At 42.5% G+C, this 27390-nt stretch overlaps 3 protein-coding genes across 4 annotated transcripts; 2 read left to right on the top strand and 1 right to left on the bottom strand.

The window, feature by feature from the left end:
- Window positions 1-594: 594 nt before the first annotated feature.
- On the top strand, window positions 595-4583 carry LOC103439373 (protein KINESIN LIGHT CHAIN-RELATED 1-like). Of its 2 annotated transcripts, none has more exons than XM_008377932.4 (3): window positions 595-2143; window positions 2957-3865; window positions 4177-4583. In XM_008377932.4, the coding sequence occupies exons 1-3, from the start codon at window positions 1548-1550 to the stop codon at window positions 4409-4411; spliced, it is 1740 nt and encodes a 579-aa protein (XP_008376154.1). In that variant the 5' UTR covers window positions 595-1547; the 3' UTR covers window positions 4412-4583. The 2 variants fall into 2 exon arrangements, with proteins under 2 accessions (XP_008376154.1, XP_017188953.1); XM_017333464.3 differs by having other exon boundaries at window positions 4124-4324.
- A 730-nt stretch (window positions 4584-5313) lies between these two features.
- Window positions 5314-6411, top strand: LOC108173748 (LOB domain-containing protein 1-like). Its single transcript, XM_017333348.3, has 2 exons — window positions 5314-5612; window positions 5792-6411. The coding sequence occupies exons 1-2, from the start codon at window positions 5430-5432 to the stop codon at window positions 6125-6127; spliced, it is 519 nt and encodes a 172-aa protein (XP_017188837.1). The 5' UTR covers window positions 5314-5429; the 3' UTR covers window positions 6128-6411.
- Window positions 6412-21181: 14770 nt separating this feature from the next.
- On the bottom strand, window positions 21182-22876 carry LOC103439404 (uncharacterized). Its single transcript, XM_029104905.2, has one exon. It carries the CDS (start codon window positions 22874-22876, stop codon window positions 21182-21184), a length of 1695 nt encoding a protein of 564 aa, XP_028960738.2.
- Between the last annotated feature and the right edge of the window lie 4514 nt (window positions 22877-27390).

Below are 27390 nucleotides of genomic sequence, written 5' to 3'. Positions count from 1 at the left end.
CTTCTTTGTGTGGCGGTTTTAGTGAAGACATTTGGTTAATGAGAGATCTCTTTGTTGCGAGTTGAAAATTTTTGTGATGCGATACCTTCGTCGAATTCAATGTGAAGTTGGTTTTTTTAGGGTGGTTACCCATGTGGCCGTTAGTAGGTAGTCGTGTCGACGGCAGTAGGGACTTTCTGCTTGTGCAAGATAAAAATGAGGGTTTTCTTATATTTATTGGTTTTGCCTTTTTGTTGAATGGGATTTGGCTATCCTCATAGTAGTCCATAATATTTTAGCAATCTCCATGACCTTTGTCTCAATGTTGGCAACTTGAGTTGTAAGGTGCAGTTTGTGATTGTGCGTTGGGTTTAATGGTGATGGCCTAAAGAGGGTGACTTGGTGGAAGTCATGCTTCCATGTCCTTCTATTAATGCTGGAAACAAAGTAAGTTCTAGTTAATGATAAATGTAACTGGTTTGCCAAAAAAAATATTAACAAATTTAGCTAGAGCTTAACGAATGCAACATTTTCAATAAATTAGATATTTTTTTGAAATATTTAAAAAGATTGAAACTAATTTGGAAAGAAATAAAAAGTTATCAAGTTTTAAGTTTTCATAAAATTAATTAAAACACTTAAAAAAATATATTTACAGACACCAAGAGTGAAATAAAATTCCGACAATGATACGACCCCCTTGCCACCGTCACTTCTCCGCAGGCTATGCTTCCTTTCCATTCTCTATCTGTCACTCCTCGTCCTTGTTCTCTCTTTAGACCCCGCTCTTGATCGTGATCTCTGCAAGGAGGATATATAATCGATTGCTCCTACAGTTAAAATCGGAAACGACGCGACGACAAGGAGAAAGGCGGGGATATGAAACGATGCAAAGTGACAATTACAAAACCTGATACGACTTTGCCGACCAGAGAAAGGACGAGAGAGCGATGAAAACAAAAGAAATCTTTGCCGCCGGTGAGCATTTGCAGCTGACATGAATGGTGGGGGAGGTTGGGGTTGGTGGCTGCAAAGCTAGGGTTGTTGGGGAGGTTGGGGTTGGTGGCTGCAAGGCTTGGCCTTCTCCAACTCTCTCTCTCTCTCTCTTGCAGTCAGCAGAGCAGAGGAACATTACAAAGGAAGCAAAGCAAAGAAAGACAGCGCGGAACGAAGTGAAGAAAAAGGAAAAAAGGAAAATACTGCAATGGATTTCGTATCTCTGTTGGTCCCCTTTCTCCTTTTTCGTTTTAAAGCTGATCATCAAATTAAAGCACTCCAACCCCAATTCCTCCATCATTAGGTGTCTCTTCCAAGCAACTCTACATCCCCACCCTCATTAACTCTCTCTCGTCTCTGCAACACTGAACCAAATTCAAGTTTTCACCTACACCTTATCCCTACTTCTGTGTAATCCAGAAACTGAAGCCCAATTGAAATTCTTCATTTCCACAGCTATTTCTCTCCACATTTGTTAAAATTCTGCCAAATTAAGTTGTCGGTACTTGAAATATCTCGATTTTCAGCTTGAATTTATCGAATTGGATTCTGGGTATCTCAGTTTTTCAGCCATGCCAGGCTTAGTCTCACCCAAAAACTCGCCTCTTGGAGCACCATCGCCTCCTATTTTTGTACCCGACCCGACCCACAGAACAGAGCACTCCAATGGCACCAAAACCCCATCACTTACGACCACACGGACCAGAGCCGCCATAAAAGGGGCCCTAGAGAAGCTACTCATCGACGAGACCTCGCTCGACAACCCGGATCTGGGTCCCTTTTTGCTGAAACTCGCCCGGGACACTATCGGTTCGGGTGAGAACCCGAACAAGGCCTTGAACTACGCCATTCGAGCGTCCAAGTCATTTGAGCGGTGTTCGGGTCCTGGTCTTGACCTGGCTATGAGCATGCACGTAGTGGCGGCAATATATTGTAATTTGGGCCGGTTTGAGGAGGCGGTTCGGGTCTTGGAACAGTCCATTGAGGTGTCGGACCCGGAAAATGGAGCGGATCATGCTCTGGCAAAGTTCTCGGGGTACATGCAGCTGGGTGACACGTATTCGATGATGGGACAGCTTGAGCAGTCTATTTTATGTTACGGGTCGGGTTTGAAGATCCAAAAGGAGACTCTTGGTGAGTCGGATCCGAGAGTTGCAGAAACGTGCAGGTAGAGAAAAGCTTCTCCTTATCTGTTTGTTCAGTTCTACAGGCTCATTTTAGCTAGTGATGCTGTAAACTGCTACATTGCGCCATTAGTTGTGGGCCCACATGATTTGGGTGGATTTTGTTGGGATGGCTGCTGAAAATTCAAACCGTCCCTTTCATCAAATCAGATTTGAACATGTATTCAATTTATATTTACAATTTCAATTATTTGGACACGTATCCAAATCTAATTAGATAAAACCATAAGTCATTGCTGAATTTTCAGCAGCCAAGTATTGTTCTTTGGTTGGTGCATTAGGATGTCTGCTGAATATTCTCGTATTTCTCAATGTTAATTTTACAACATTATTGAATAATTGATTAGTGTAGGATGCACATTGTGCTTTGGTCAGTCTCCCACGCGCGCTACTGGACGACTCACAACGGTTGATACATATGTAAGCATGTCTAAACAACTGACAACCGTTGGTACATGTATTATGGTCGGAGTTGTTCACTTGCCCGTGGTGACTGCTCCTAGCATTTCTCATAGGTTGATAGTGGTGATTGCTAACAATTGATCGATAGTGTAGCATGAATCAACGGCTCAACCACTTACATTGCGTTAATAACTTATGGATGTGGGCAAAGATTTGATTGTGTTATGTGTATTGATAGGTTTATCCTCTTTGAACTTGCTTATGCAATGTAAAATTCTCTTAACAAAACCAAAAAAATAAAATAAAATAAAAAATTGGAATTTTAAGCACTGTAAAAAGTTGCTGGAAACACAAACATAACTGCCTTGCTTGTGAAATGACATTGGAAATGGCAGGTACCTAGCAGAAGCCCACGTCCAAGTAATGCAATTTGATGAGGCAGAGCACTACTGTAAGAAGATGCTTGAAATTCGCAGGGAGCATAACCCGCCTGCGTCTGTTGAAGAGGCTGCTGACCGGCGCCTCATGGCTCTCATTTACGAGGCAAAAGGAGATTCCGAATCTGCACTCGAGCACCTTGTCCTTGCAAGCATGATAATGATTGCCAAGGGACAGGACAATGAGGTTGCCACTATTGACATGGGCATTGGCAATATTTACTTGTCTCTTTGCCGCTTTGATGACGCTGTTTTCTCCTACCAGAAGGCACTTACTGTCTTGAAATCCATGGGGGGCGAAAATCACCCTTCAGTAGCATCAGTCTTTATTCGCCTTGCTGACCTGTATTACAAGACAGGGAAGTTAAGAGAGTCTAAATCCTACTGTGAGAATGCTTTGAGGATATATGCGAAACCTTCGCCTGGAATCACATCTGAGGAACTGGCTAGCGGTTTGACTGAAATCGCAGCCATCTATGAAGCTGTCAATGAGCCTGAGGAGGCACTGACTCTCTTGCAGAAGGCAATGAAGTCATTAGATGATACACCTGCACAGAGGAGCACTATCGCAGGAATAGAAGCACAGATGGGTGTTATGTTCTACATGGTCGGGAGGTATGTGGAGGCTTGGAGGTCTTTTGAGAGTGCTCTATCAAAGCTTCGGGCTAGCGGGGAGAGGAAATCCGCCTATTTTGGTGTTGTGTTGAACCAGATGGGGTTGGCTAGTGTGCAGTTGTACAAGTTAGATGAGGCCGCTCAACTTTTTGAAGAAGCAAAGGAGATACTGGAGCAGGAGAGTGGCCTTTGTCATCCCGATACGCTTGGAGTATACAGCAACCTTGCAGCAACTTATGATGCCATGGGAAGGTAACTCATCTTTGACATCCATTTAAGCTACAAAGATTTCTTAAGCTTTGTAAATACTTTGGTTTCTCTGTTATTTGATTTGATACAGAAGTATTTAGGTGGACATCTATGCCCGAGTGGGGACTTGGGACCATCTCACCTTTAATATTTACAATCAATTTTGTTTCGTTTGATGTCAAGTTATTATTTATACAAAAACATTTTTGATCCAAATAGCTTTGAACTTGTTTGATACAAAAACATGTTTGAGTTCTGCAGAAGCTGCTATAGTTGAGTTCTTCCTTTGAACTTGAACTTCTCATTTATTACAGAGTAGAAGCTGCAATTGAGATATTAGAGCATGTCTTAAGGGTGAAGGAAGAGAAGCTTGGTACGGCAAATCCAGATTTTGACGACGAGAAGAAAAGGCTAGCTCATCTTTTGAAAGAAGCAGGAAGGGCTAGGAACAGAAAAGGAAAATCACTTGAAAATCTCCTCCATTCCAACTCCCAAAGGACGAAGGACGAAGGATCGAAGAGGCAGTCTGGATTTGGATACGAAACTTGACCGAGAACACCTCTCTCCCCCGGCTCTTGTTTCCCTTGCTGCAATTTTTGTAGATATCGCTGTGTTAGAATAGTTAAGCTATTCAATTTCCACTTGCTTTTCAGTTGTATTTCTTTTGCTGATTCACTTTATTTCCTGGATGCTTCTTTAATTTTGAGTATTATTTGTGTCATGTGTTTGCACCTTTTTGTTGTGCTGTTTTTCGTTATTTGTTTCCTCTGCTGCAAATAAAGTAGGAGAATTTCATTTAAGTTACAGATTATTCCTTTCTTACTATCATGGTTGAATTTGTCACTACATGTGAGTTCCCACTGCTCAAGACTCAAGACTCGAGAAAAACTCGGGTGTCACCCGAAATACAATCCCACTTGTCACGTGATGAGTGCTATAGGAATACAGATATATCTCCAATTATATGCTAGAGTCTCTCGATAAGTGGGGTTGGCTTTTAGGTGAATACCAGAACTAAATGGACTGGTTGAAGGTCCAAATGTCCAATTTTGAAGGAACTTTCTTGTGTGCTTATAGTCTAACCGTAGTCCAAAAAGACTTGGAAATTGATTCTTAAGAGTACTTAGATATGACCTTTATTTTCCGTGGAAAATGTAAACATAATTTTTTCCAAGAATGCTGCAGTATTTGGCGTGCTTCCAGAATTTAACTAGAAAGAATATGGTAGGAAAACTGGTTAGGAAAAAAAAAAGTTGAGTATTACCAAACATGACTTTTATTACTGAAATAAAAAATAGAGAAAAATAGTGTGTGATTATTATTTTTCGACAAGTAACGTACGGGTTCACTGTTAGGTCCACTGTCCCAACAGTGAGGTATCACAATTTTCAACCATGATTAGCTTAAACTGTCTTCAAGTAACCTTTGAATTTTTGCACCCAAAAAACAACCAGTTTCGTTCCTGTCAATATCTTGTTAAACTGTTAAGCTTCTCTTCTCTCTATATATGTAAACACAAACTAGGACAGCTTCAAATGAACATACAGATCGATTGAACTACCGAAAAATGGACGGCCAAATAACGCCAATGCGCACTAGGGTTCATCAACCGTGTGCAGCCTGCCGGATGCTACGCCGAAGATGTGACATCAACTGCTCACTTGCACCATATTTCCCAATTGAGGAGATTGATAAGTTTGCTGGTGTCCATAGAGTTTTTGGTGCTAGCAATGTTATCAAAATGATTCAGGTCAGTAGAGCTTGCTCACGTACTTTTATAGTATCTAATTATGATTATCTGCATTTGGTCTAGTAGCATCGAGTCTCTACTTTCTTCGGTTGAGGAAGCTCAAATTTCATGGACGACAATTGATTGCACGAACTAGATAGTTGAAAGATGTGTTCATTTTTTTATCTTTTTTGTGATAGATGGTGGAAGAGACAAGAAGGGAAGATGCAGTAAAAGCTATAGTGTATGAAGCAACAGCAAGAATTAGAGACCCCGTCTATGGCAGCACTGCAGCTATTTTTCATTTGCAGAAGATGATTGAAGAACTCAGATCCCAATTGGAAACAATAAAATCTCAAGTCTTGGAGTTGCAACAACACAGAGACCAGTTGCTGGGCATTCTTATGAACAATGTTCATTCCCTTGATTTGTTCTCCGACATGCATGACCCAATGTTTGGTGAAAGTTCCAAAGTGCAAGAGGATCCTGTATGGGATTTAGAGCCCAGGGATGAACGGCAGCGAGAGCGCGTATGAACTGACAAACTTGATTGATAGTATAGAAAATGTCCGGTCTAGTGAAAATCAGGTACTAAAGGGCGTCGACAATAGAGAAGTTTGTGAAATATATATGTATATGCAATTATGCCTGTATAATATGTAAAGCCCTTTATTTTTATGTACAACCAATAATGTGGAGAGGAGAACCCATTTTAGAACTTTGATTGCAAGGAAAATTGAACTCAAGACTTCCTGTGCGGGAAATTGAGTGCTTAACAAGAGCAGTAGTATTCAATGAGATTCCATTTTCTTGGTGTTAACCAATTTGTTGACTAAAAATAGCTTGTTGATATTGGTTCTATTGGAAAAGAATGTACAAACATGAGACTGAAAACTGCATTTGCCTAACAATATGCCAATCTGTTAAGTTGATGGCTTTTTCCTCACATTTTCAAAGTAAGATGGGCATGGAAGACTGGAAGTATACTTTGGTACTCAAATTTCCAATCAAAGTCCTCAAGGGAGCAAATGAGGAACATGGATTGAATCAAAGAAAAAGTAATTTCTAGAGGTAAACTAATTAAATCCTTGGTATATACAAACATAAAACCTCGTATGAAGTTTTAGAGCTTAGGGTTTAGAGTAATTGGAAAACTTCTAGAAAAAATGACATGATTCAACCCTACCCATTTAAATGTAGTGGGTAACGACGTTAGTATGAACGTATTGTCATGCTTAACCCATGCAAATCGGATGAAAAGTGATGTTTTCAGTGAAAGTAATGTTTTCTTTTTAATTTTACAAATGAATATTCGAATTTGATACATTTTTCAATATACTTTGAGTTGGATTCGAATTGGACAAAAAAGTCACTTTAGTAATTTTGCCTTTGGTTGGAATGTTGTTGCAAATTGCAAATTTTCAACTGTCGTTTTCGCCTGCACAACATTGTTACTTTCGCGCCACGATCAACATCTGCTCTCTTCCTTCTTCCCTCTTCTTTCTATTTTCACTCCCCCACTCTTTCATCGGACCCCAAAAACCCGATGCCAAACTTAGACACACCCTCCGCCTCTCCAACCCCTACCACCGATGTGGACCCTACCCACCACCTCCTTCTCAAATCCTCAAATCCGACCCGACGCCTCCCGCCCCATCCCTATCCGACCCGTCGAGATCCACCATCGACTAGCTCCTGGACTTTCTGGACTTCTCATAGGTCGCCTATACAGAGCCTTCTCGCTACCAGTAATGTCCCACATCCCCTCCCCACTATTCGACATTGAAACCCTCATCGGACACATTTTTGGGCAGGTATTCGAGCTTTCCGGCAACCCCTCATCGGTAGTTGAAGCTGTCTCTTGGTCCCTAACCACGCGCTCGATCGACGAGCTTGCTGCCCAATTAAGAATTGCGTTTGGCTGTTCTTGTTTGACTCGGCGACGTCTAAAGGTGCGTGATGGTTGGAGGTTGTTTTAGTGTTTGGTTACTAAGAAAATGAAGTGAAAGTTAACATAGTTATTTTTGTTCGAGGCAAAGGATTTCCCCTTTGGCACAGCTTCCCTGGGGTGTTGGCACTTGGTGTTGGTTATTGGTCGAGTTCTCACTGCCTGTTGTGCTGCAACAAGAGTTTGAAGTTAGTTTTGAAATGTGCCTTTGTGGGACTTAGGTGTACCTTAAGGCTCACAATCAAAATTAACAAGGATCTTGGTATGCCACTGTTATCTCAGTATAACAAATGTTAGATAGATGTGATTTAAGTCAATTACTTACGCCCCAAGTTACTTAGACTTGTTATCAAATGATTGTCACAGATGAGTTAAGTCCGCATTAGGTTGTTTTTCTTGCCTTGTAAACAAGGACTTTTAGTTCATAATGTTGTATATCCAAAAAAGAGGAAGTCTAGAGTCCTTCAAACCATTTCTTCAAACACAGTTTGTTCTTAATGAAGACAGGCTTATTAAGTTAACCATAATCAAATGTAAATAGGACTCTTAGTTAGAAAAAAGTTGGAAATAACTTGAATATATGCTAAAAAGTACATTTAAGCGACATATTTACTAATTTAAAGGACGAACAAAGAGACTTGGTCAAGATTTCGCCTTGTCGGGAAGGTTGAACTTCTTGCAGCCACTTCTCTTTAAGTTAACAGAGGTTATAAGCTAAAAGGGATGTATGGTAAACGGGTTTTACACAAAGGAATCGATACTACAACACTAAAGGCAGGTAGCAGAGTTTTTACACTAGACAAAAGATAGCTTTTGTAAGGGAACTATTACTAAAAGGACTGAATCTAGGCGAGTTTCAGCTTTTCTGGGTGCGAATCTAGCTTGAGAGCAGATTTTGTATGTTGTTTATTTGATTGGTTGAGTGTCTTTATCTCTGTTGTCTTTTTATCCTTTTATAGGCAGTTTGGCCCAACTATCTTGGCTTTGTTCTTGGCCGAAAGTCCTTAAGGGTAGTGAGTCATCTTGTAATTACTTGTAATGCCACTAGAAAGTACTTTTTAGCTGATAGTGAGTTGATCTCTGTCATTTGTCACTTAGGTCATAGGCACATGACCTATACCTTAGCTAAGAAGACTTCAGTTTGCATCAGGCTTCATGGTTGGGCTTCGGACAAGTTCGACTTGTTTTGGTGGCTTTGGGCTTCCTCAAATACTTAAGCCCAATGTTTAAATATTAACCCAAACAGTGCCCCCTTTAATCATTGTTAAGTTTGCCAATCGAGACATTAATAATGGTTAAACACCAGTCGCATGCTTTACCTCAGGACTTGCACCATTTAAACAACCTTTTTCGAATAAACCTTTGCACTAACCCACGATTTCCAACGTTAACTAACTGCCCAATATATAACCTTCATTTAAACCTCTTGGCCAAATACTTTTAGCAATTCTTATTCTCCGAGCTTCCAGAATTCCTAGATTTTCCAGAATTTTATTGCCTTCGCAACTTTTCTTTGATTTCTACTCTCGATTTTTCTCAATCCATACCCAAAACTAATCATGGCACCCAAAAGTCATCATGCACGTAAGTCTGGGGAAGGGATCAACACTATGCGTCGACGAATCAATAATCTTCATCGCCTTCGGGCAGACCTGGACTCCTTAATTTTCTTCGAGGAAGGTGGTATCCATTCTCTAGGACCTGATTAGACTGCCCGAGTCCCAATCGCAGTGGAGACGAACATGCCTTAGGCTAACTGGTTCACTCTCAATCCTTACTTTGCCAAGGTTGGCATCTCGACCTTCAAACGGTCCAATCATCGCAAGGGCTTCCTACTAATGAAAGATGAGGCATGGTCGCAATGGTTAGATGAGCTCGAGCCCATCTGGAAGAAGAAGTGGATAAGCAATGGTATCTACGAGCTTATTATGCTCTTTAAGGTCACGGTGATAGCCAAGCACGAGCTCCTAACCATATTTCTTCTCTTCTAGAACAATAAGACCAACACATTCGACTTTCAAATGAGTCACATGTCCTCGACTAACCTGGATATGGCTAAAGTCTTCAGGCTAATGCCCTCGGGCCGGTGCGTGGACATCACCCACGACTAGTCCTTGCCTTCTAGCCCGACCACTGAAGCCTTGAATGCCTTTTAGTCCATCACCCACCTGGAGTATACTCTCTCAACCTTCAAAAGTTATAGGACATCCTTCGCGGGCTTCATTCCCTTCACGAAGAAAACCTTCAGCATGTCCTCCTCCACTATAGACAGGGACCATAAGCACATGTATTTCTTCTTGTACTAGCTCAATAAGCACATGTTTCCTAACAAATCCAAATGAGTGAAATTGGAGTGAATCCCCTTGGTGGAGGCCCTCAATTCCTTCGATGATGTGGCCAATGGGTCTTTCCTCATTGCACATCTCTACCACCTTCTATATGAAATGACCAGAGGTGAACCATTTGAAACTAATCTCAACGGGTCAACCTAGATGGTCCAATTGTGGCTCCAGTGGTATTTCTTAGAGTTCCGGGCGTCCAACCTAGAGTTCCCCAAAAGAGTGGGTTTAGCCCATATCTTGGCCGAGGCATCCCCTACCAACCACTATACTCTCGCATGCTTGTATTTCTTCAGAGTTTGTCAAACTTCGGCAGACTTGGAGTGAGGTACCTCTGTGTTGCAAAGATATCAATGGTTCTTAGACCAGATCTTCCATGATGCCTTCGGGAAAGATACTAACAGCTTATGCAAGGAGAAATTCACGAGCTGCATCCAACAACGGGACCTTGTTTGGGGAGTGTGGAGCGATCGCATGGGCTACGAACGCGGGCTAAAAGTCTATCACCCAAACTTCTGTGGTAGGCAGCTAGGCTTCAAACAGGCGATCCCAATGCCATTCTTTGATTCCATGCAATGTGGAACTTCCTACCGCCTTCGTTCCCCTTCGAAGGTGGCGTTTTGGGTAGCTCGGCGTAGTTTAGAGGTGATGAGCAAATCGCCTACAAGCCTTTAACGCTGAACTTTGAGTGCACTATTTCCTTTGTCACTTGGTGGGAGGCTAAGTGGCTAAAGAAATATGAATGAGACATCAGGGAGGCCCATGATCGCCTCTTCGTGCAGCTCTTCTTCAAATCCTACCCAAAGAATGATGAACTTGAAAACTAGAAGAAGATAATCTACCAGAAGAACCAGTTTCTTTTAATAGGTGTATCTCATTGCCCTTTTCTTCTTTTTTACTTCTCTTTGTGATGTTTTTGTAGTAAATAACTAATCACATTTCATTTTGGTCTTTACAGCCCAAGGCAACACTGAGTAAGTGGATATCGGGCTAGATAAAGAAGTTGCAGACGCATTTGTCCTACAAAAGGCTGCGACTGACGCAGCGAGGCAAGAAGCTGGGTCAACCCATACTGCCGAAGACACTAAGGACATTTCTGAGCTGTTTGGGGATTTCAAGAACGAGGCCAAGCCTGAAGTAGAGACTCGGGCACCTTGGCAAACAAAGGTGATAATGGTGGGGTCCTTCAAGTCTGAGCTCGATGAGCGGCCTTAGCCTCGCCTCACTTTGCTTGGCCCGAGGGCAACTCCCACAGGAAAGAGGACGAGAGCTCAGACTTCTAAGGCCTCCAAATCCTCATCTACCCCTCCAGTTAAAACGGGCAGGAAGAAACAAAAAACCTTAAGTAAGTGATCTCAGCATTAATCTTAGTTTCTTAGCTGCAGTTTCAATTTATCTTAGGGCATGAACTAACACCTAATTCTTTCGTGTAACTAGGGCCTCTTGCAACCAAGAGACATGCCCCAACTCCAAAAGAGGGGCAGTCGGGCGCTGAAGTCTGACCAGAGGATAAGGTAGTTCTTGATACCATTCTTGAGAAGTTGAAGGTATAACTCCCATTCTCTAAGCCCTTAACCATTCTTGAAATTCACTTTCTTCAATACTTGCACTGACTCGTTACTTGTTTTCTTGAAATAGGACACTAGAGGCGAAGTGACCACCTAACCCAAGGCTTATTCTCCTCCACCCCGAACGGTGCAACTATTCCCCTCTCGGGCCAAGCCCTTCAAGGTATACTTTTATTGTACTTATGGTTACATTTGTGATCTTCCACATTTTGAAGTTAATGACCAACTTCGTTCTTTTCTAAGCAAAGGTTGGGCCTTTGTACCTCAAGTTAGGCAAATCTCAACCCTTACTCCTTCAACTCTTCCTCCAGCAATAGTGGTGACTCCGACCTTCCAATTTAATCTAAAGACTGAAGAGATGCTGCACTACATCGACGATGATAGCAACTTAATAAGTACCCTTTGCTTAATCTTTTTTTAATTATAAGTCATCTCTTAACTTGCACTTATAATTTGTTTTGCCTTTTCAGTGTTCTCCAATGCACGAGGCAATCAAACAGTCGTCCACAACCTTTGGGAAGCCAATAGTCCCTGAGATCCCCGTGGTCTTAGAAGTGACTAGCCCGATGGCTCATCAGGCTGTTTCACGGGCCAGCCTGCCTGCTTCTCCTAGGGCAAACGTGGCAACATAAATGCCTCTTCCACCGATCCAAGCTCTATCACAGTATATAAATATCCCTACTTTTGTTCTCATTTTATCTTGATCATAACTTAAATCCTTGACTCGATCCCTCATTGGTTTGCAACAGGCTTCTAACGATGGCTCAGGCCAGTTTTCTCAGCCCGTCGCGCAAAAAGCAACTCTTCCTCGACCTCCCAAGGCTTTTAGGGTCACATGGATTCCTATCCCTCAACCAAAGAAAACAATTGCTGCTAGTGCCTCATCCACTTCTAAGCATTCACATTCCATCTCTACCGGAGCTGCCTCCGCCGTTGCTGTCTCTAGGGGTGCTAGAGTGATGCCCCCACCCTTTGTATCCATTCCCGCGATGACCTCCTTACCTGAACTTGTCAGAGAGTTTGGGCAAATCAAGATCAAGCTGAGGTCCCCAAGACACCCTTCCAAGCCTCAAAATCTCCAAAATCAATGTCGAATCTTCAATGCGTTGGTGCAAAGAAATTTCAACGCCTTCTCCAGCCTCAAGGGACTCCAAGATGCTGAGAAGGCCTTAACTGAGATGTACAAAGCTTAACAAGTGTTGAAGGTCCAGTTTGAGTCATTCCTCAACTTCTTTGAGAATTTAATGGCTCTGAGGGATTAGTACCAATGGGCGGAGCGAGCATCTAACAGAGTCAAGTGTTACAAGGAGAAGCACTCCAGAACTTCAGCCTCTCTGTAGCAGTTGGTGGAGAAGGGCTTGATCATAGAGGACCGCATCATGGTGGTTGCGGTCGAGATCTATAAGCTGGATGAGCAATTATCTGCACTGAAAGCCGAGCAGATGACCTTTTTCAAGCCAAATTTACAAGAATTTGAAGAAGTGAAAAATGTGAACCAGGAAGTAGAAGATTATGAAGCACAACTAGCCAACAACAACATGTACTTAGAAGAACTTGGTAGGATTTTTACAATTATGCAAACATATCATTCTAAAATAGCTGCTTTGGCAAAAGATGTAAAGTTGTTAAGCTAAGGCCCTTGTAACTTCCTTTCTTGATGAAATGAATTGACTTCCTTCTTTACTTTAACTTGCCTTATTTTACTTTGAAACTTAACTGTGGCAAATGCATAAACTAACTTCAATCCTTCTCAAAATGTTTGGACTTCTTTGATATAACAATCTTTAACATCCCACAAAGTTGGGTGATACTTCCTAAAAAACTTAGAATTGACTGGATGTATTTGCAAGTTTCCTTATAAATCTGCTTAAGTAGTAACCTCATCGGTCTAACACCCTATTGATGTTGAAAGGTCTTTTCCAAATGGGACTCCACTTCCCAAAGCCTCTAACTTAAGCTCCCAAGGGTAGAATTGCCTTCCACACAAACTCTCATTCCTTGAAGGTTTTCAGCTTCACTTTCTTGTTATACGCTCGGGCAATAGCTTTCTTCCCTTCTTGGATTTTGTTCAAGGCTTCAATTCGAGCTACATCCAAATCTTCAACTTATTGCCACATCGCTTGAATGTATTCTTCACTGTGTAGACCAAATTGGTTTTGAAGTCTAACAGAACTTACGTTGATTTCCATAAGGAGCACAACATCTTGCCCAAAGGTTAAGGCATAAGGAGTAGTTCCGTTCCTACTCTCTTTAAGGTTCTATAAGCCCACAAAATGTCTCCTAACTTCTCATGCCACCTCTCTGGACTATCTACCACCTTTCTCTTAATGATATTTACCAAGATCTTATTGCTAGCTTCTACTTGGACATTTAATTGTGGGTAGTAAGGGCTGGACTGGATCATCTTTTATTTTGAACTTATTTACAAATTCCTCTACTTCTTTTGAGATAAAAGATGGCCATTTATCTGTGACAATTGTCTCGGGCACCCCATATCTATGTAAGATCTTGTCTCAGGCACCCCATATCTCTGGCATGGGCTTTACAATCCTTCTCTATATCGGGCCAAAAGTAGCCATACCTTCTTAACAACCAACCATCTTATTTTAGTTCCAGCTTGATGTGTTCTTCAAATGCCCTCGTGTACTTCAGCCATTACCCTCATTGACTCTTCCAATCCCAAGCACTTTAATAGAAGTCCATCTGAAGTCTTTCTTAGCAAAGTTATGTCCCATATGACAAATTTAGCTGCTAGCTACCTACTATTTTTACTTGTGGGAGAAGAAAAATCTTTCAAGTACTGGATGATAGGTGTCATCTAGTCTTCTATCTCAGCCTCTTTAGTCATTACATCTAAACTGAATCCTCTTTCAAAGATAGAAGGGAGATTTCTTCTTTGTACTTCCACATTCACCTCGAACCTTCTTTCTTGGATTTGTGCTCCAAAAGCCAATTGTGCCATTTCATTAGCAATTAAATTTGACTATCTAGGGATATGATTAATTGAAATCTCAGTACCCTAATACTCTAATAATTAAGTAGCTGCCAAATAATAACCAGTCATAGTGATGTGTCTGCACTTGTAGTCTCCATTTAACTGCTGAATCACTAAATACCTCAACTTCAGTTGCCCCTAGCTCTATCAGGATTTCCAAGCCAATTGTCAGTGCTTTATATTATGCCCGATTGTTGGTGGTATTTTAATAATCTAGAGGGAATGAATAACAATGGTGAACTCCCTTGGGATCAATGATGACAATCCAAGCTCCAGCAACATGTTGAGTGCAAGATCCATCAAAATATAACCTCCAATGAGTTATTCAAAAGCTGGTTATTCTTTTTATCTCTTGCTGGATCCATCTTTCCTTGCCCGAGTGATCTTTACTTGGTGGGATCCAAAGACTGGCCACCTTCAAAGTTCCTAGGATATTGACAAGTTTATCTTGTAATTCTTGGTGCTCGGCTAAGAAGTTTGCAATTGCCTGCCCCTTTATTGCTTTTTGAAGCACATATTGAAGACTAAACTCTAAAAGTTCTAGAATCCACTTCCAATTCTCCTAGTTATCATTGGTTTTGATAGCATGTACTTGATCACTGTAGACATCGAAATTTCGGTAAATAAATGTTGACCGATAAATCAAAGTTTCAACGCTCATGTATTACATAAATTTTACACGTAGTGTATGTCTAAACAAAAAATCGAAATAAGTTGGAAAAGTCATCAAACAGGACACATGTCAACATCTGGCAGAAACGACTTATTTCATCTGGAATATTATATTCAAAATTAGGCCTTGGAAAATTCTATAAATAGAAGCCAATTTCATTCATTTGGGGGGAACCAAAATCATTAGGCAAAATTCTTGAAGCTCTGAAGCTCTGAAACTCCGAAGCTCTCAAGCATCCAGGTTCCCAAAGAATCAAGAAAGCTCTCTTCGTTCTTCGTTCATCGTTCATCCTAAGATCAAGCCCAAACGGCCCTTTGGATCAACAATCATCCACCAATTCAAGATCAAGCCCCGACGGCCCTTGAAGAAAGTGTTCTTCGTTCTTCGTTCATCGTTCTTTCAAGATCAAGCCCCGACGGCCATTGAAGAAAGTGTTATTCGTTCTTCGTTCATCGTTCTTTCAAGATCAAGCCCCGACGGCCCTTGAAGAAAGTGTTCTTCGTTCCTCGTTCATCGTTCTTCCAAGATTAAGCCCCGACGGCCCTTGGATCAATCATCCACCAATTCAAGATCAAGCCCCGACGGCCCTTGAAGAAAGCACCATCGTTCATCATCCGTTCATCCAAGATCAAGCCCCAACGGCCCTTTGGATCAACAACGTCGACAAATCCACACATCCAACCGTTCTTCAAGATTAAACCCAAAAGCCCTTGAAGATCCGTTCATAACCGTTCTTCAAGATCAAGCCCAAAAACCCTTGAAGATCCGTTTATCACCGTTATTCAAGATCAAGCCTTAACGGCCCTTGAAGAAACACTCATCCTCAAGATCAAACCCCAACGGCTCCTTGAAGATCCGCTCAAATCCACCTTCAAAGATCAAGCCCACGGCCCCTTGAAGAAACTTCCAACAGTTTATCCAAGATCAAGCCTCGACGGCCCTTGGATCAACGAAACATCCATAAATCAAAACCTTACGGAGATCCAATCAGAGGATCAAAATAGAGAGAGATTGTAACCCAAAATCACTAAATACAAATATTTGTTTGTGCACGTCGTTCTTGTCTCTTTCGTTTCAGGAAAATTTCGTGTTCACAAATTTGGCACGCCCAGTGGGACCATCTCTACCTTTCATCTCTTTCTTCGTTCAAGAAATTCAAGCACACTTCGAAAAGTAATGGCATCAAGGAAGGCTCAAACTGTTCCCGCAACCGGCGCAAAGAACAAGAGCGTCTTCATCACAAGTGGTGTCACTTTGGGCATCACAACTCGAAGCAAGACAAGAGCTACTTCTGCCGCCTCCTTCACCTCTGCATCTACTCTGCCAAGGGAACAAGAACACCCAAGGTACGAGCCTGTAATCACCTTAGCCTCACTAAGGGCACCAGGGGAGGAGAGCCCAAGGAAGTACTCCGAATCCATGCTCTCCGATGCCGATTCGAGCGGCAGTTCAGCCATGCAAGTCATGACCATTGGAGCAACTTCAATCGATGAGCAGCTGGCTTAAATGAATGAAGCAATCGCAAGGCTAACCTGAACTATGGAAGAAAAAGACTTGCAAATGGCTGCACTCGTCAGCCGACTGGAGCCACAAGACGGCGATAACCCTAAACTAGAAGATGAGCCTACGGTGGAGAGAATCGATGCGAAGCCGGAGCCAGACCAAGCAGCGGCACTCATGGGATCTCTTTCTATCCAGCAGCTGCAAGAGATGATCACCAACACCATCAAGACACAGTACGAAGGGAGCTCAAATACCTCCGGGTTGTACTCGAAGCCGTATTCAAAGAAGATCGACACCTTAAGGATGCCGAGGGGTTATCAACCGCTAAAGTTCATGCAATTCGATGGAAAGGGAAACCCGAAACAGCATGTTGCCCATTTTGTTGAAACTTGCAACAACGCAGGTACCGAAGGGGACTACCTCGCTAAGCAGTTTGTGCGCTCGCTGAAAGGAAACATCTTTGAGTGGTACACAAACCTAGAGCCTGAGTCCATCAACAGCTTGGAGCAAATGGAGCGGGAATTCCTCAACCGCTTCTACAGCACCCGCCACACTGTGAGCATGCTAGAACTGACGAGCACAAAGCAGTGGAAGGACGAGCCAGTCATTGACTACATTAACAAATGGCGCACTCTAAGCCTCGACTGTAAAGACAGGCTCTCGGAAACCTCTTCAATCGAGATGTGCATCCAAGGCATGCAATGGGGTTTGCAATACATCCTTCAAGGCATCAAACCACGGACCTTCGAAGAGCTAGCCACCCGCACCCATGACATGGAGTTAAGCATCGCCCATCATGGGAAGAATGAGCCGATCGCCGACTACAAGAACGATAAAGTTCTTGAGACAAAGGTGGAGAATGCGGCATGGAAATTCACCAAGGAAGCAATGACGGTCAACACAGCTCCAGTCAAAATCCCTACACGAGGCAAAGCGATTCAAGCTGAAGCTTTTCGTGATCAAGAGATGCATAGATGCACTTTAAAGGAGCTTGAGGAGAAAACTTATCCATTCCCTGACTCTGATGTGGTTGCCATGTTAGAAGACTTGCTGGAAAAGAAGGTGATCGGCTTGCCTGAGTGCAGACGGCCAGAAGAGATTAATCGCACCGACAGTCCAAGGTACTGTAAATTCCACCGCTTCATTAGTCATCCGACAGAAAAGTGCTTCGTGCTGAAAGATCTCATCATGAAGCTGGCCCAGAAAGGAATCATCGAGCTAGATCTTGACGATGTGGTGAAGTCAAACTATACTACCATCACTTCTGGCTCTTCCTACTCAAAATTTTTACCTCAACCTCCGGGGGCATCTTCCAAGACGAGCAAAGTTGAAGGATGGACTCAAGTCACTCTTAAGAAATTGCACAAGAAGCATATGTCTTCTCCACAAGTGCACCAATCAGAAATGGGGCAAAACAGCTCTTGTCAAACTTCAAAGCAACGCGAACGTGTTGAAAATGATGAAATTGCGACACAAAGATCGTCTATTGCCATCACAATGCACGATTTCTTTCCTAAAGACTTCTTCAACTACTCAGTCAAGGCTCCTTGCTATGAAGATTACAAGGAACAACTCTCCTGGATCGCTTGACGAACCACAACTGCTCCTTGTTCGCACGAGCCTAAACTGCACGAACCAATGCTCCTTGTTCGCACGAGCCTAAACTGCACCAACCGAAGCTCCTTGTCCGCACGAGCCTAAACTATAGGACACAAGGCTCCTCGCCTGCATGAGCCTAAAAATGCATGGCCCCAAGCTCCTGGTCTGCACGAGCATAAAAGGCAACACCAATGCTCCTTGCCTGCACGAGCTGAAACTGCAACACGGCACCAAATGCTCCTTGTCTTCACGAGTTGAAACTGCAAACGACACCAAAACTCCTTGCCTGCATGAGTTAAAACTGCAAACGGCACAAAAAGAAAATACCAAAAAAATATGTATGTATTTGAACTACGTTACGACTTGATCTCTTCTTTGGAAGGGTACGTAGGCAGCTTGAATATTCAAAATTTCGAGTTCAGTCACATCAAAATATAAATAAATGTTTTATTAAAGAAAGTCAATTTTATTTTTAAAAAAAATGATGAATACATATGTTTATGTATTTACAAAAAAAAAAAAAAAAAAAGGAATACACAAGTATTATATATATATATGTGTGTGTGTGTGTATATGCGTAGCTTGAAAGCCGAGCCGTCGTCAGCAACCCATCCTCATTAGTGTCTCGGCCCAGCAGCAAAAGGGCTCAAGCCACAACGGGCCCAAACTCCAGCTTGTCTTCTTCTTCATTTCTCCTCGGCCCGCAGTGCAGCCCAGCAGCTCTCACTCTCACTAACCACTACTTCTCGATATCTGCTGGGTGCCTGACTACCCAGATGGACGATACGTTAGACGCTGCGTTTTGGCTCCCGACCCAGATTCTCAACGACGACGACGCACCGGCCATGGAGCTCAACTCAAAGACCAAGAAAAGTGGCGGGTATGGGTTTGACACTGATGCTCCGAAAGCTCTGTTCCCGTTTGAGTTTCCTTACGGCAGTGCTTTTGGGGTTTCGTCGGATTTCAGTTCGCCGGTCGAGTCGAGCGAGACTGAGAGCGACGAGGAAGACTACCTCGTTGGGTTGACCCGCCAAATGGCTCGCTCCACTCTCGACGACGAGTTCAAATACTCTGACTCTCCTTTCGCCTTCGAAAAGCCAAAGGGTTGGGTCGCTTCTGGTTCTCCCCAATCGACTCTCTGCGCAGTCGGGAGCGGTTACGGTTGCGGACAGGGCTCAAGCCGTGGAAGCCCTAACACCCAGTCGCCGCCAGCCACCTGGGATCTGCTGCATGCGGCTGCAGGGGAAGTAGCCAAGATGTGCATCAACCAAAGCAGAGGCCTCCTGGGTCCTCCAAGAAAGCCTTCCCCAATTCAAACCCCGCAAGAAGCAAGTGCCTTAGCGGTAACCCAATTGACGACTGCTGGCGCTGCGAGGACTGGAGCAACAACCACCAAAGGCTCGCCGATTGCGGCATTGGGTTCGGCATGGACGCCTTGGGGGGCAAAGGGGGCCTGATCTACATAGTCACCGACTCCTCCGATTCCAACCCAGCGAACCCAACTTCGGGCACGTTCCACCACGCTGTCATCCAAAACAAACCCCTCTGGATCATCTTCTCGACCGACATGACCATTAAGCTCAAATACGAGCTCATTGTCAACAGCTTCAAGACCATCGACGGCCGCGGCGTCAACGTCCACGTCACCGGCGGTGGATGCATAACCCTCCAGTATGTCTCCAACATCATCATCCACAACATCCACGTGCACCACTGCAAACCCGCCGGGAACACCAACATCGTATCTAGCCCTACCCATGTTGGTTGGCGCGGCAAATCGGACGGCGACGGAATCTCCCTCATCGCCGCCCTCAAGAGAGCCCAAGCCCATCAGAGAAGAGGTTGCATCGAGCAGCAGCAGCCACTCTTAACCATCAAAGTCGAGCTCGAGCAGCTCATCATCTTCATCCTTGACGACCCAAGTGTCAGCAGAGTCATGAGAGAGGCAGGTTTCTCCAGCACCAACGTCAAGAACAACTTGAAGGAATCGTCAACGTCCTCCGTTTTCCAGTGTTACAGCAGCTCCGCCAACTCTTCCTCTCCCCCAACCTGCGAGCGGACCAAGCAGGTTTTGGCTGATGATGTCGTGACAAATCCTGAAAAGATGGCAGATTGGTGTTTGCAGTGGCGAAGCCAGGATTTCTCGGGGGGAGGGGCGAATTTAAAACAGTGCAAAGTTAAAAAAAAATAGCAACAACTAAATCTTTGTATATAATAATGTCTTCCATAATTAATCAATAAAAACAAATTACAATTGTTGTCGACGAGGTTTCATGTCATGAAAACGTCGCATAATAGGCTCATTATCAATAAAAGCAAATACATCTCTCTCAATGTAAACAATCATGCTATCACTCAACCATTGATCTCCCATTTTATTACGCAATGGTGTTTTCACAATCTTCATAGCAGAAAAAGCTCTCTCCACCGAAGCGGTTGCAACCGGTAACACCAAAGCCAATGTAAGAAGCTTATACACTAACATATAACTTTCACACCTCCCAGTCTTCACTAACTCTTTTGCAAGATCACTGATTCCTCTCAATGATGAAAACTCACTATGCATCTTCATATCTTGAATGTAATTGTCAAGTTGAATTGGAAGATTCATGAGGTCCATACGATCAAAATCTTGAGGATAAAGTTGGGCTAAACGAACAATTTTTTCTTTGTCAAAAGATGCAAAATTATTCACTGGACTCAAACATGCCATACAAAGAAGCAACTCGGTGTTTACCTCATTGAAGCGATCATTCAATTCCTTTAGTTGCATATCAAGGACTTGAAAATAGAGGTCTACACGATAGTAATGGAAGTTTGTGATTTTTGGAGCTTTACGCCTTGATTTTCCAGGTACGAAATGCAAATCCTCCATGTTAGGAATGACAATATCATGCTCATCACAAAACTTTTCTACATCATGCAACAAGTCCCCAAAGTCATCATCTCTTAAGGATTGTAGTCTTTACTTGCATACTTCCACTAAGGCCATCGCATTCACAATATCTTGATCTTTCTTTTGCAATGCTTGTGATAACTCATTTGTAATTCCCAATATAAGTCTCATCAAGAAAAGGTGAAACACAAAATCAAAAGTTTGTATGTCTTTGAATAACCCAGTAGCTTCACCGAGATTATCTTGGTTGCGATCGCTTTTAATCCATTCAACCACCTCCACCACGGCTTCAAACATAACAATAATACTAACTATAGTACCATAATGCGAGTTCCACCGTGTATCACATGGACGCATGAGGCTACTTTCTTGATTTAACCCTTTACCCGTTTCAAGATTACCAAGATGAAGAGCTTTTTGAATTTGTTCTTGTTGTTTCTCTCTCAATGCATCACGACGCTTGCACGAAGATCCAATAAGATTCACCAATCTATTAGCATTGATGAAGAAATTGGCAACATCCTCATTTTCCTTTGCCACAAATACAAGAGCTAGTTGGAGTTGGTGTGCAAAACAATGAATATAAAATGCTTGAGGATATTTGTTCAAAATCTTTGCTTTAAGACAATTTAACTCACCTCTCATATTACTAGCTCCATCATAGCCTTGTCCTCGTAACTTGGACATACTCAAATTTGTTGTAGCAAACAATCTCTCAATAGCCTCTTCAAGTGAGCTACTAGTTGTAGAGGAGACATGTTGAACACCCAAAAACTTTTCAATTGCTTCTCCTTTTTTATTCACATAACGCAATACCACCGCCATTTGCTCTTTATTGGAAGCATCACGTGATCCATCAACCAAAAGAGAAAAAAATGTACCTTCCATATCTTTAGTGATTGCATTAATAGTTTCAATAGCACAAGCACGAACAAGATCCTTTTGAATATCGGAAGAAGTATACTTGAGATTCTTGGGAGCATTCTCAAACACAACCTTTCTAACTTTCTCATTATGATCGGCAAGAAATTGCATAAGCTCTATGTAATTACCCCTATTGCTCGATTTCAAAGATTCATCGTGCCCACGAAAAGCCAAACCTTGTCGCAACAACCATCTTGTGCAATCAAGTGCTCCACTCAGTAAAGTGTGATAATTAACGCGAGCTTCATCAGTTTGCTTGATCACAAATGTTTCAATGTGTTGTTTTTGTGTCATCAAGTCTTTAGCTTGTTGCATAGCTTTATTATGAAGACTTCCAACACCTCCCTCGTGGACTCGAAAATTTTCGGGTCCTTTCCTCCAATTTGTAAACCCTTTTGTAGTGAAGACATCACTTCCACTACCACCCGCTTTATCAAAATCACATTTAAAAAGATAGCAATAACGGCAAAATGCAGCATCTTTTACTATACTATACTCCAACCACTTAAAATTATCAAACCAACCTGTAATAAAACATCGATTGTCGCTAGCTTTCCTTGGCATGATGTGAGACTTCGGTTGACAAGGTTCCTTTTGAAGGTAGTATCTACGAATTGCTTCACGACAATTGAGTGGATAATCAAGCATTCGACGTCTCAGTCCAGGGTCTGCCGGAAGATTAGCTAATATTTCATCCAACTCAGTAATCTCACTTTGTTGTGCACTACTCGGAATACTCGAAGGAGGAGGAGGACTACCCGGAATATTTGAAGGAAGAGGAGGACTATCCGGAATATTTGGAGAAGGATTTAAGCACTGTTTTTTATAATATCGTTCCATTACGTAACTGTATAACGAAAGAAAAACAAATATATCTTAGACTCTTAGTCCTAGAGTAGACTACGAATTTAATTAATCAGTACCAACAATCATATCATATGAATAATCAATTTTTATTCTACAGTAGAGTATGTAGACTACGAATGTAATTAATAAGTACCAACAATGCATTTGAATGAGGGTTTTAGTTAGTTGAATTGGGGTTCATTATGTTAATGTATATATAATATATCAATCCTCTTTTATGTACTTCAAAAAAAAAATCAATAATCATAGTATTCATATGAATAATCTATAATCAATAACCATATAATATATAACCCTATAATCCTACATCAATTAAACAAAATTTTATATTCAATAATCAATTAGGGTTTGAAATAAATTAAAAATTTTACCTTAATTGGAATTTGGAGTGGCTGTGCACAGTGCACAGTGCTTGCAGTTGCAGACTGATATGTCTGGTCTTGGAGGAGGCCAACAACCAATGGAATTATGGAAAGTGAAGGTTTTGTCGTGTGGGGGAGGGAAAATGGGGGAAAAGGTGGGGTGGGGGGGGGAATGACGTCTGACGGGATGGGATATGGGGAAAAGGGTGAAGGTTTTTAATTTGAAATAGGGATTCAGATGATGGGGATGGGGACCAGTGGTCCCCCGTTTATATTTTTTTTTTCTTCATTCAACCAAAACGACGTCGTTTACCAACAAATTTTAATTTTTTTTTACCAGGCCCAAAACGACGTCGTTTTGGCCTGGATTTTAAAATTAAAAAAAAAATCCCTCCCATCATCTTCCCCGAGAGCTACTTTGTTTCTGGTTTCAGAATTCAGAACCCGGTGCTCACCGGTGCTCCCCAGTTTTCGGCCGAACGAGGGGGGTTCAAGCATCGCTCCTGCCTTTGTTTTCCGGCGAGCGGAGGGGCGAACACCCCCCTTCGCTCCTACGTAGCTTCGCCTCTGGGTGTTTGGCATGGATGGATTTTTTTTTCTTCTGTTTTGTGATAAACCCCAGATGGAATGTTTAACAATTCTGGATGATTAATTGTGTGAAACACGTCAGCATAGCATGGCAAATAAGACAACGTCTCCGCCGTTAAACATAATCCTTTGCATCAATTGGCAGTGCAACGGATGCGCAATGGCGGTGCTCGGTGGCAGTACAACGAGTGTGCAGCGGCTGTGCTCGATGGTTGGGCTCAGTGGCTGTGCTCTGGGTTCTAGCTAGATCCGACATCAAGGTCACCTCCACCTCCTCCGTTTCTTGCCTCGCAGCTGCCAACAACTTCAAAGACCGCTGTCAAACGACTAGCCGGCCGAGAAGCTCTTCCTCAAGCTCCAGCTCTAAGTTCGTCTTCATCCTTCCCTGCAAATTCCCCAGCCCATCATCGAAATTTATACAAAAAAATAATAATAAAAAATGGGACGGTGGATCAAAGATGGGGAACAGCCCCATGGCAGATCAAAAGTTTCTAGGTGGTGCATGGGCACTATGTGCAGAAAGAAAAAAAAAATTGTAAAAAAAAAAAAAATGATGATGGAACTTGGTGCATCCAGCACCAAAAGAAAAAGGAAAAAAATAAAAAATTAAATTAAATAAATAAATAAAATTAAAAAATAATAATAATAATAAAATAATAAAATTTAAAAAAAATTAAAATAAAAAATACATAGAAAGAAATAGAAGGTCCATTTTATTTATTTTTCTAGAAATTTTACATAAATTTGCATTATACATACCTTTAAAAAAAAATCAAATCAAATCAAATTTACAATAGGGGATCTTCAAGGACGATCAGGTGGCGCATCAGTACTCGACGGAACCCCAAGAGAAGGAGGACCGAAGGTTGATCATTTGAGGCTTCATTACGCGGTACAGCCCCAGAAGACGAAGGCAAATGCTGCTGGAACAAACCCACAAACCTCTGATGATCAAGTAAAATCTGACCATCAGATTCCTGCATCTGGTTAATCTTCCTCTTCATGTTTGTCGCATAGCTATGTGCAAGCTTATGCAACTGTTTATTCTCCTGCTTGAGCCATTTAATCTCCTGTTTGAGACTCATCACTTCCGCCGCCAATGATTCAACTTGACGGGTTCGAGCAAATAGGCGTTGGGCCATATTAGACACAGAACCTGCACACTACACACTAAGAGCCAGAGAATCCTTAACAGCCAACTCATCAGACCGTTTGGAAAGTAGTCTGTTATCTCTGGGAGTGACAAGGTTTCGGGCCACCACCGCAGCGGTCATATCATTCTTCATCACCGAATCCCCAACGGTAAGAGGACCAGTAGGGGATATTAAGGATGGGCGCCATATGTTATCTGGAGAAGACAGGGCTGCCTCTTCACCAAGATTCAAGTCAAAACGACGGTCGGAGGGTCCAGACATTTTCAAAGTGTTGAAGAAAGAAGAGATCGGACAAATCAAGATCTTAGAAGTGCAAGAAGGGAGTTTTCACAAGGGAAAATTCAAGTGTGCTTTGAAACGAACAATGTGCCTCTATAAAAAATCAACACTCGACGGGATTTCAGAGATCGAAGAGGCGAGCTCATAATTCAAAGAGGCCAATTCAAAAAATCGAAGAGGTGCTAGCTTTCTAGCTGGGCTTGCTCGGAAACCACGGGCGATCTTCCTTTCCAGACTTGTCAGCACCCATCACACGCAAACTCAGCTTTGCGGAAGTCACGGGTAATTTGTCGAAGCGCCGATCCTAGATATCGAAGAGGCGCCAGTCTTTTTCAGCCGCGTCAACACCTGTCATATGCACACTCAACTTTACGCAAATCACGGGCAATTTATCGAAGATTTTCGGTGAAGGAGAAAGCACGTGAAGTTTACTGTTCAATCATCCAACGGTTGCCGACAAGAGTGAAAGAACAGTACCGGTTATTAATCTATATAAATGTCCACCTTCACCCTTCATAGCAAGGCAAACATACAGAACATTTCTTCATCTCCGAGAATGTCTTCCCAACGAAGCCTCTCGAGTCACACAGTGTTGCTTATTCCTTGGGGTACCTCAGCAAACAAATGACACTAAAGCAAAAGTATCTCATATCACCAGGGTAGAAAGCAAGAGTATCTCATATCATGCTTTTTCCCTGTCCTTTCCTTTGTCCTTGTTCTTACCTACAAAGACAAGGATAAAGAAAACAATATGCCGGAACCTCCACTCAAACTCGGGTAAGGAATCGACTGCTTGGAACCCTTCCCTGATTGCCTACCTAGCACTGCTCTCGAGTACTCGTCTCCCACTGCTGCTGTACTTCCAAAGAAGTTGCCACATCTGCCTGAAGAACAGATAAGGCAAGTGAAAATGATACCTTGCAGCATGTGGAGACAACGTGCAGAAGAAACAAGCAGAGAATAATGCAGTATGCACAGTCAACTCAGCAAAAAGAGTCTGAGATGAGGAACTTGAGAAGATGCCACATATGCCTGAGGAACAGATAAAGGAAACGAAAATGATACCTTGAAGCATGTGGAGACAAGTGCAACCAAGCACGTGCTGATTCGTTCGCTACTTTTTCAAAATCAAAAGTATCTCATATCATCAGGGTTGCAATCACTCTGGACGGTGAACTCGTTTTGACCCTCAAATTCTTGGGTCGACTCGCTAGGCGTGGTGGGCTGCATGTGCCGTTTCACCACCCTTGAATCAAATCCTTAAAGATCAAGTCACCAACTGGAAGAAGAGCCTATCAATCTTGAAGATCATACCGTTGACCAAACTGCTCAGGTGTGAATTAGAAAGATTGAACAAAGCAACAAGTCGTCACCTTCACCTCGTGCCTACTTGCCATGTGTTCGAGTCAACCTTCAAGAATCAAGCCTCAATGGCCCTTGAAGAAGTTTCCGGCCAAATTCAAGATCAAGCCTCGACGGCCCTTGAAGAAATCACAAGTCTGATTCAAGATCAAGTGTCTACCACCCTTGAATCAAAACCTAGTTCAAGATCAAAGCTGTGGAAAGTCAACAAAGCGCAAAAAAACAAATACGTGCCGATTCATCCACTACCAAAGCCAAAGATCATCTACCACATGAAGCTCCTTGTGGTCCAATTTCAACCTTCAAGATCAAGCCTCGACGACCCTTGAAGAAATTTCAAACAAAAGTTCAAGAACAAGCCTCAACGGCCCTTGAAGAAATTTCAAACAAAAGTTCAAGAACAAGCCTCAACGGCCTTTGAAGAAATCTCAAGCCCAATTCAAGATCAAGCCTCAACGGCCCTTGAAGAAATTTCCAGCCCAATTCAAGATCAAGCCCCAACGGCCCTTGGATCGACATCTACAATAAGGGACTTCAAAACACATCTCCTACACATGACAAGCACATGTATACGACGCGCCTTGAAGTGGGGGCATTTGTAGACATCGAAATTTCGGTAAATAAATGTTGACCGATAAATCAAAGTTTCAACGCTCATGTATTACATAAATTTTACACGTAGCGTATGTCTAAACAAAAAATCGAAATAAGTTGGAAAAGTCGTCAAACAGGACACATGTCA

Source organism: Malus domestica, chromosome 07 (assembly GCF_042453785.1).
Source record: "Malus domestica chromosome 07, GDT2T_hap1".
Taxonomy (NCBI): domain Eukaryota; kingdom Viridiplantae; phylum Streptophyta; class Magnoliopsida; order Rosales; family Rosaceae; genus Malus; species Malus domestica.
The sequence above is the reverse complement of the archived record's forward strand: the minus strand, read 5'-3'. Positions and strand labels throughout refer to the sequence as shown.